Source organism: Pinus tabuliformis, chromosome 8 (genome assembly GCF_031772625.1).
Source record: "Pinus tabuliformis cultivar Carrire ecotype Pingquan chromosome 8, CPIR1, whole genome shotgun sequence".
In the NCBI taxonomy this organism is placed as follows: domain Eukaryota; kingdom Viridiplantae; phylum Streptophyta; class Pinopsida; order Pinales; family Pinaceae; genus Pinus; species Pinus tabuliformis.
This window is the reverse complement of record NC_142294.1, coordinates 709476910-709487402: the sequence shown is the minus strand read 5'-3', so window position 1 is coordinate 709487402 and position 10493 is coordinate 709476910. Positions and strand designations below refer to the sequence as shown.

Genomic DNA, 10493 nt, shown 5'->3' with positions numbered 1-10493 from the left:
AGGGAAAATTCCCTTTGTCAAAGATATTGTTGACTCATCAAAAAGCATCACAAAATTTATATATAATCATACATCTGTGCTTAGCTTGATGAGAAGATTCACCAACAACAAAGAGTTGGTGCGCCCCGCCATTACACGGTTTGCCACGAGTTTCATATCTCTTCAATCCCTCTTGAATTCTATGTGGGATGTGAAGAGAATGTTTCTTTCAGAGGAGTGGCGTGCTTTGCCAATGAGCCGCAAACCAGAAGGAGAGGCCGTATGCAGACTAGTTTCATACCAGGAAGACTTCTGGGCAGGAGTGCAGGAGGTGTGCGCCGTTACTGAACCTTTGGTAAAGGTTCTTCGGTTGGTTGATGGTGAGAAGCCCGCAATGGGCTATTTGTATGAAGCCATGGACAGGGCCAAAGAAGCCATTCGGGCCTACTATGATGATAAGGGAGATGATGGGTTTCAGAAACAACTCCTATGGGGAGTGATTGATGAGCGATGGAACAACACACTCCATCGTCCCATTCAGGTTGCTGGGCTTTTCTTGAACCCTGCATTTTCTTATGCATGTGGGTTTGATTTTGATGCTGAGATCATGGATGGATTCTTATCCTGTGTCCAGAAGATGGTGCGATCTCCAGAACAACGTATAGAGATCTCTAAACAAATTGAGACATATAAGATGGCAGGTGGCACATTTGGCTTTGAGATGGCTATCACTGATAGGACGATTAAAATGCCAGGTATTTTTTAGTTTGTAACTTTGTTTCAAATTTCATTGTCTCTTCAAATTCCATTTTTTTCTTATGTTTATTTAAAATTTTATTTGTAATTTTGTTGTAGATGCATGGTGGAAAATGTATGGTGGCAGGGTACCCCTTTTGCAAAAGCTTGCCATTCGCATCCTCAGCCAAACATGCAGCTCCTCAGGATGTGAGCGCAACTGGAGTGTATTTGAAAAAATACACAACAAGAAGCGCAACAGGTTAACACTTAAACATTTAAAATATTGCAAATTTCCAAATAAATTTTTGAATTCATTAAACAATTTTTTTTTTATATTATTAATTATTAATTATTATTTCATGATCTTTGTACAGGTTGGAGTCCCAGCGACTTAATGACATGGTCTACGTCTACTACAATCTTCGATTGTGGGTGAGGCAACTTGAGAGGACACCTGATGTGGATGCCATCTCATTGGATGGGATTGACACCACTGCTGCATGGAGGGTTGAGGCCGAGAGGCCTCTCATGGATTCTACTGATGATTGGTTAGTGCAAGATGTAGTGGAGGGGGAGGAGGAGCAGGAGCAGGAGGAGGAGCAGGAGCAGGAACAGGAGGAGGAGGTGACACCGCCTACCCGGGCTACCACTGCCACCAGTAGAGGACGTGGTCTACCTCCTGTAGCTCCTACTTCTAGTTCTTCAGCTTCTAGAGCACATCAGACTCCACTGCCATTTCCACCAGCACAGGCACCAGCATCTACATCTAGAGGGAAAGGGAAAGCTGTGGCATTTTCTCACAAGAGGGGTAGAGGAAATCAATAGGATTAGACTTTCATTTTATTGTATATGACATTATGACATGATGAGATACATTATCATATTTTTTGTTGATATTTTGAGGCTGAGTTGGGACTCAGGAGTCAGGACTTACTATTCAGGACATGATTCAATGTTATGTGTGATTTTAGCGCTAGAAATGATATTAAACATCTTATATATTAGTTTTTTATCATATTTATGTGTCGATGTATTTATTTTATGTTGTAGATGGTTTAGATATTAAAAAAATGAATATTTTTGTACCAAACGATTTTTTCCCACTTTTTTCCGCTTTTTTCCCGATTTTTCCGATTTTTTCCGATTCGTTCCCCGCGCCGATTTAATCCCGCTCGCGCTTTTCACAACATTGGCTGACGCAATGCTTCAATTGTGTTGGAGAGGGTTTCATGGGGCAGACTTTCTTAATATCTGCTTCCAAATAGAGAGGTATTAATGTCGGTTATTTTTCTCTGTCGGGTGAGCCAGTTTGGCACCCAGTTTCAAGGATAGACTGCATAATAAAATAAACCCTCAGAATTGTTGCACCGGTTTTCCCGTATTGGGTTTTTCCAAGGACGAGTTGTCCAAAAATAACGGTGTCACTTGTGTTGTTTGCTATTTCTTTCAGCTGTTGATCTAAAAATGGTTGAGACTGTATTGTGTTTATTTCGATGTTTATATGTTTAAATAACTTGTTCGTAAGTAACAAGTAGGAGAAATAAACCAGAAGAATACAGATAAAATTTCTAACGGATAGACTTATAAATTTCAACGATAATATGACAGTGAAATCCCAACAAAACTCTCATTCTAGAAGGTGATGAAAACCCTACTTCAACACTCTTACTTGTTTACTCTAGCCCATTATGTTGATGTTCAATAAGTCCTTGTCTGCCAGATCATGCAGTACTCAAGCTGCTCAGTTGTCCCTCTGTTACCCTTGTTTGCATTAATGACTTAGTGCTGCTTCAAACCTTACTGAAGGAATGTTTGCTGGAAGATTAGATGCTAGTCAAATGCGTTGATGCCAAAAACCGCTCTGTCTACAACAGGCTGCAAACTGATGGTTATGGTAAATTCAATGCTGCCTCATTCCCTTCAAAGAAACCCTTATTGTAAACAGCCTCGATAATGAAACATTACTGTTGCCTTTACTTCTAGTTTTGTTTTCAAACTGTTGAAGCTTGGCTTGACTGTCCAACAGACATGCATTAAATATCTCATCCTTCCAAACTGTTGTGACACATGCTACCAATGAAGAAATAAACCCTGAGAATGTCCTGAAACAGATGTGCCAAAACCCTGACTATTGCATAAAACTCTTACTGCCTTTCTTCAGTTCAGTTTCAAAAGTGACTTATGAAAAGATTGTTGCCAATTGTAGATTTGCTACAACTACTCCAACTGATGCATATGAACGTCACTTGTAACTTGCAGAGATAGCTCCAAGCATTTCGTTTAAACAAATAGTAATACTCTTACTTACTGAAATCTTCAACAAGAATATTTCACTATGACTACAAAAAACATACCTTGCTGTCAAGCTCCCATGCAAAGTTTTTGATCAGCAATCCAGATTGCTATCACTGTAATTTGGATGCTTGTATGGTCAGCTTAACTCCTTGATAGGTCTGCAGTCATACCTATAAATTACATGCTTCTATTTCTGAAACAAGGGCGAAGACTGCTACTGATATCCAACCACAGAGAAAGAGTCAGAAATAATTTAATACTTCTAGGGCTGAGATGATATATTAACTGCCATTCTTTAAGATAGATCAAAGGTTCCCACTTTGGAGCTGAAGACAAGCCCTTATGCACAGAAGGTATGTCAAAAAACCACAGTCCTTCGCTGGTCTTTAGTTGCCACAGGACCAATATAATGAAACAAAATATTCCTCTGCCAGGAGATGAGTCCAGAACTCATGCAAAAGTACTGATTCGGTCTTCTTTTATAAGTAATCTTGGATGGCCAAGCATCCGCACCTTTTTGTTGGATTGTGATAGGTCTTCAAGCACGGGAAGAGGACCGAACCATTCCACACTTCACAAAAAGGTAATCCGCTACTCAGATATTCACTTGAAAAGGCAAAGTAGCAATCCGTCATATAGCTTAAACAAGATGACCGTGGGGATAAAGCAGCTCACAGTCCATTTTAAGGGATAGTCGAATGTCCTGTACCAATCAGAAAGAGTTTCTTTTCTTAGCTGGTCCTTTCAAAATTTGACAAGAAAATCACAATCTCAGAAACGAAACTCTCTTGCAATCTCAACAACTTGTCCTGACGATGAACCACACTAGTTGGTTCGAGACGCGTCGACAAATGGTTTTCCATGTGATTTACGCCGAAAATCTCTCACAAACTTGATATGGATCACAGAAGCCTGAACTCTATAAATCCACAGAACCGAAACTGTTGCTCCTTCAAATGAGCCGAGATTTTGGAGATAGAGAATAAGCTTTGCTCCACAGAACCGAAATTGTTTCTCCTTCAAATGAGCTCAGACTTTGGAGATGGAGAATATTGTTTGCCAAAAGAAACCCTCTCTGTCTAATTCTTCAATGTTCCACAGGGGCAGAGATTATTTCAGAGCACAATTGATTAGTCAAGACTCAAAAGATAATCTTTGAGTGCATGCCTTAGAAGGGAGATCTTAGAGCCTTTTTATAGTTTTTGGAGTGCTTCTAAGAAGGCAACCGAATTCCATTTTTGGAGGGAGAATTTTGAGTTTTAAATTCAAAATTTTAGAGGGAAAAACTCCTTTGGGGTTTTGACTTTTGAAATGAATTTGTCAAAACCCTCACGTGCCCTTAATTTTAGAAACAATCGTTCACAATTAATCTTTGAGACCCTCCATGAAATATTTTAACCATAGATATTTGATAGAACTGTTATTTTCGTGATTATAATGTGCTAGTCAATGATAGGGCACAATATCAATATCATTTGGGGTATTGCCCCGCAAATTTGGTCTTTCATCTTCAAACAAGCATAACTCACAAACCGTGAAGAATCGCGTGGCGTGCCACATACCACCGGAATCAGCTCAATGAGAAGAATCCAACAAGGAAGGTCCAGACTCGAAAAATCATGAATTGCCATGTCATTTTGGTCGACAACAGTTGAGGCGTCTTCTGGTGCTGCTTGAGTTGACATCAATGACAACAATATTTCAACAGTTAGACTTTTTAACAGATCCAAGGGTATACCAAGCAATGACGAGTCTTCCCTGAGGCCAGTTGGAGGTCTGTTTAGAAGTTTGAGGCAGATCCAAAAATTCCTGGAGGCAGTACATACCCTGAGATGGATTCAGTGGCGTCTCCTGACGTGAGTAGAAGATGATTCAACAGATCCTGGACAGAATCAGTTGACATCCTGGAGGATTCGGACTTGGCTAATAATCCTCCTGTAGCAGATTTGACCTAAAGTTATTCCAACAAATTCTATGATCAAAACTTACAAAGTCAAGTTGTATACCACTATTAGTCTACGGATTTGTGCAGGCAGTTCAAGTCATTGATAGATAGGGTTCAATTGTTCATTAGTTACATTCTGTTGAAATTGGGACTGTATTGGATTGGTTATATTACCATACTGTGAACTATTGCACTAGATATGTTCAGTGAACAGTGATATTGTTATGAAGTTTCAATGGTATTGTTATTGTTAAATGAACAGAAATATTACTATGGATCATGTTATATTGTACTATTGAATGAGTTATTTGTTTCACTACTGAATGAGCAAAGGGATTTTATTGGAAACCCTAGTTATCTGAAAACCCTAGGGCAAAACTTTTCCTAGGATATTACAGAGCAGAGGTATCAAAGATTAACATGGGTTGCAATGTTGGCTTAGGGTATTCGGTTTTGTTTTCATTTTTTATGATTTCTCTAAGAAAAGTAATTTCAACAAATATCAAGTGAATTTGTTCAAATTTTAGGCAAACTCAACAAATCTTAATGAATTTGTTCAAAACATTTGTTCGACTTGAGATTCACCTTGAGGTTGGGTTTTGAATTCAACAAATGTGACAAATTTGAATTGGCTTGAAATTTGGCAAACTTCGAACTTGAAGTTTCAAGTTCACCAAACAATGTGACTTAGGGTAATACAATAGAACTTCTACTCGCTTGCCCAAAAAAAACTTAAGAAATCAGGCAAAAGTTGGATAGACCAAAAGATCTCTAACAAGACAGATGAGCATATTCTAGGTCTCAAAGTAAATTCCACTCAACATTTTGATTATAATAAATTCCACTACGCATCAGATTGGATATCTTTACAAGGATCAATTATGTCTCAAGATAAGTTCCATTGAATGTTTTGTTTAATTTGTTATTGTAAAACAAGTACCAATAGTAACACCAGATACTGAAGTTCAGCTACTAAGGCAATCTTTACAAGAAGAATTCTGCCTTGTCCTCAATTTAAAGATATGATCACACATGCAACCATTCTAAAGGATTCAAGAGGGAAAGATATCATAAACGATGGATCATTTTCCCTAAAACAAAACTAGCAGCTAAAATATTCCCACCCCCAATAGTGAGCATCCATGTTCCCCTCTCAATGAGTCAACATAACTTAAGACTGAAATACCAGAAAGAGTATATTTTAATTTGCTTGACTAAAAATGATGGAATGGCAAGATATTGTCCAAAATGTTGCACAAGATGAACTACTTTGCTTGAGTAAAACTAAGAGAACCGGATATTCTCCAAAATGTTTCATCAAATAAAATATTATAATGAAGATAATGTGTTCTATTTAGGATCTATTATCTCGTGAGTGGCAAAACCCCTGATATGTAAGGCAGATTCTGGGAAAATTTATAACCTAAAGGAAGCCTCAACGTCACATTTCAAAAATCTACCTAAACATGGTTGGTGTTTTCAACCATACAGGTTGGAGATTCACTTTGTCTTGGATCCCAATATTGACTATTTTTCTTGATGCAATGACTAAGTGGATGCCAATGAGGAAAAGAAAATAACAGATTGGATCCCAATGTTGACTATTTTTCTTGATGGGATGACTGAGTGGATGCCAATGAGAAAAAGGAAATAACAGATTAAATTAGCAATGTTCAAATTTAGGTAATATAATAGAAATACTGCAATAAAAAGCTTAAACTCACCATGTAGTGGTTTGTCTCCAATCTTAGCAAAATTATTTACCTCTTGCTCTGCTTGAGTTAAAGATGCGTGTACTTCTATCTTTCCAAGTGAGAGGAGAAATTGTCAAGTATAGATGATAAAATCTCCTTACTTTCTATATGAAAGCTGAGAACTAACAGCTAAATTTTCTATTTTCGATTCAATAACAGATAAGAGATCAGTATCTGGAATTTTTTAAATCCTGGGAGGACCTGAAGCACCTATAACAGTTGTTCCAATGGTTTCTTTGGGTTCAAGGTCTATCTTTACATCCTTTAATACATCATTTCATTTGAAATCTCAGAAGAAGCTAAGGGACCCACAATAGCTGTTCCAGCACCTCTCTCCATTCAAAGGAAATTTGACAATGCCATGACACATCATTTCGACCATAGTCTTAAAATCAGAATCTGATCACCCTATCAAACAAGGATTCAAACTGGAACTGAAAAAAATCCATGAAATAATTAATTTTCATTGAAAATTTTGTTTTTAAGATTCGAAAACCATTAGAGACAAAATATGCAAAGTCTGTCCATCTATCATGTAAGGGTGCATATATCAAAATGGCACTAAGTGTAATACATATTACATATAATCAACAAAATACATAACCAATGAGGCTCTAAATGGCTTCTAGAGTCCAAAAACAATGTTACAACTCAAGCTACTATGCCACTAACCTACTACAAATCATTGATCAAGTTATCAACATGATCACTCATCAAATTCATCACCATTACTACACATGCGATCATCACTAGGAGCGACATAAACATCATCTGGTTTAGAGTCTGAGGACTCCTCAAATTCCTCTCCGACCTCGGTAGCAATACTAGCAATAGCAACAACACTAGGCCTAGCAGAACCAAAAGCACAAGGTCGTCGAGTTGCATGACTACTACTTCCCTCACCATGTGCCATCTTGGTGGTTCACTTCCTTCAACTCCTAGTTCAACTGCCAAATTTGCATTGGGGTCAATGCCCCCCAACTTCATGGCATCAACATCAAAATCAAGACCAAACTCAGTTGGTTGAGTCTCCTCCACTCATTCTAAAGTTGGATCAATATCATCCAACACAAAAGGATCTATATCAGGCCTTTTGTTTCGCAACTGGTTGTGCCTTAATTGAAGGTTGTATTGCACGGAGACAAAATCATTTAACCGTTTTTGTTCCAAACAAATTCTCTTCTTCGTGTGAATCCGTTCAAAAACAGACTAATTGGGATCGCACCCAAAAGCACTGCAAGTTTCGCTGAGAACTCTAACTACAATTTTTTGCAATTGAGGGCATTGGTTGCCAAACAACTCCCACTAATGTGTTGCAAAGACAAAGACTAAAGTTAGTTCATTGTTCAACAATTTAGACGGTAAGTTTGGCTAAAAAAGTCAATATTTATAGTTTGAATTTTAAACAATTGAACTTAAAAAAAAAAATGGAATTGCTTACCTAGTTGATCCACATCTCTTGCAATCTTTGCCAGGTTTTCGCTAAATGTACCTGTCGCCCTAGTGAAAATATTGATCTATCGATGTGTTTCGAACTGCTCAGATTCTTCAAGGACCATGCGCTCCAAGGACTCATACAACCCATCTTTGACTTCCCTAGTCTGATCATCTCCTAACCAAGCTCTATAACGATATCTTGGGTTCAAGAAATACTTGATTGCACGTATAGGACAATGGAGTTTATTGTTCCATCTGTTATAAATGATCTCCCAAATAGGCCCATATTTACCTACTCCTTCCTTGTACATTGTTTGTATTTGCTCCTTTGCCTAAGCCATAGCCTCATAAATGTAGCCCATGGCCAATTTTTCCTCATCCACCAATTGCAACACCTTAACAAGGGACTCACTAAATTTCACAAGCTCTGGTGTTTTTTTCCAAGAAGGTTGTCAAAAACTTTCTTTCTGGTGTCTTTTACATTGCAAGCCCATCGAGATGCATTCCAATCATCACTGGAACACATTTTCTACAAGTTTTGTCATTGGAAAGTGAAAAATTATAATGTGAGGAAGTGAGTTGCAAATCTTGTGATGGCAAGCCTAACAAGCTCCTTGCCCCCATTGTTTTTCCTCATTAGGCTCAATGCCCATGAATTGTTGTAGATGTATTTTATGACACACTTGGTATGCTCTATAGTGTTTTTGACCCACTCCACTTTGCCTCTGTCCTCAAGTATGAGGCCTGTGTAATGTGCGACACATGGAGTCTAAAATATGGTCCTATATTTGGACTCTAGCATCTTTCTAGCAAGAACATAGTTTGAGGCATTAATTGTGATGACCTGCATAACATTATGCTCCCCCACTGTCTTAAACATTTGATCCAAAAGTTCAAATAATAGATTGGCTTCTTTCACCCTATTAGATGCATCAACTGATTTCAAAAACATGGTTCCTTGAGGGAAAGATACAAGGAAATTTATGATAGTGTGGTTTTTTCCATTAATCCATCCATCTGACATGATGGAACAACCTGTTTTGGTCCATTACTCTTTAAACTCAGTCAAATATTCTCCAATAGAAAAAACTTGTTTTTGCAAAAAACTTCCCATCAAGTCATTGTATACTAGGGATTTTGAAGCCCTTTCCTACATATATAACAAAGTCCCACATAGCTTGGTAATAAAGTGAGGGAGCATCATTAAAGAGGATATTTGCATCATACCACCATCTGGTAATGTATTGAAAAGAAGGTTCCTTCCATTGCTTTTTCCAACGGGCATCTAAGGTGGGTTGAGTTAGACTTGGTTGGGAGGCAATGGCACTAGCAGAGGCAGAGACAGAGGTGGAGGAAGGTGTGAAATAGCTCTTAATATTCATCCTCTTTTTACCTTTAGCTTGACTCTACATAACGGAAAAGGTCATGGAGAATGATGGAAGGGATCAATGTGGAAAAAGTCGGCAAAAAGTCGGGATTAAATCCCAAAAATCCGATTTTTTCAGCAAAACGATTAAATCAGCTGACATTTTCACAAACGAAAAAATTGGGAATAAATCGTATTAATCCCGATTTTATCGAGAGTTGACCAAAAAAGTCATCCCTCTTTCCCAGGTTGTGGATAAGAGGCCAAAAAGGGGGAAAAAACACATTTGTTTGTTGTTTTTGCTCCCATTCGTCCCTGTGGAGAGAGTAGTTGTTTGCCATTACCCAAGAGGAGGAGATTTGTTAGTTTTGTGGTGGGGATTTGGAGATTTGTCCACTGCTCAACGTGAGAGATTCAAAGTGCCAAATTGTTGTTGCCAAGTATGTATTTTAATTTCTCTCTTAGTCTTTGTTACACAAATGGCTTCTTAAATCTTTCTATAATTCTATTAGTTTGTTTTTATCTTATTTTTGCCTAGAATTTTGAATCAAAACATTGTTTAGAATCTAGATTGAAGCAAAACTTCAACTTTCAAGAATCAAATGACAAAAATTCAAACCCTTGTTTACTAAATCTGAGTGTTCAAGTGAGTGAGAAGAGGCATTTAAAATCTAAAATCAACAATTGCATTTTTGTTTGCTTCTTATGTGATGAGAAATTCTTAATTTTTTTCAAAAAAAAATTGTGCCCAGGTTCAAATTCAAGTTCAAAGTTTAAAACAAAATGCCAAGGCTTTTGGACGTTATGTGGGAATATGGTGAACCTGATACTATACCCGAATTTGGGGGAATCAATAAAATATATTTGAATTGCAAGTTGTGTGGCAAGCATATGTCAGAAGGTATCAACAGATTAAAATTCCATTTGGGGCAAATTTCGGGGCAAAATGTAGACCTTTCTCCAAATCCATCTCCAAAAA

At 37.7% G+C, this 10493-nt stretch overlaps 1 protein-coding gene across 1 annotated transcript; it reads left to right on the top strand.

Annotated features, from left to right (window-relative positions):
* Positions 1–728: 728 nt before the first annotated feature.
* Positions 729–1685, top strand: LOC149237581 (uncharacterized). Its single transcript, XM_089366841.1, has 2 exons — positions 729–976; positions 1092–1685. Exons 1-2 carry the CDS (start codon positions 849–851, stop codon positions 1540–1542), a joined length of 579 nt encoding a protein of 192 aa, XP_089222967.1. The 5' UTR covers positions 729–848; the 3' UTR covers positions 1543–1685.
* Positions 1686–10493: the final 8808 nt, after the last annotated feature.

What these genes read in the sequence shown, in the direction of transcription:
- LOC149237581 (XM_089366841.1), top strand. Translation starts at nt 849, where the DNA reads ATGTATGGTGGCAGGGTACCCCTTTTGCAAAAGCTTGCCATTCGCATC. An exon ending in CACAACAAGAAGCGCAACAG is followed by an intron (nt 977 to 1,091) that starts GTTAACACTTAA and finishes ATCTTTGTACAG; the next exon opens with GTTGGAGTCCCAGCGACTTA.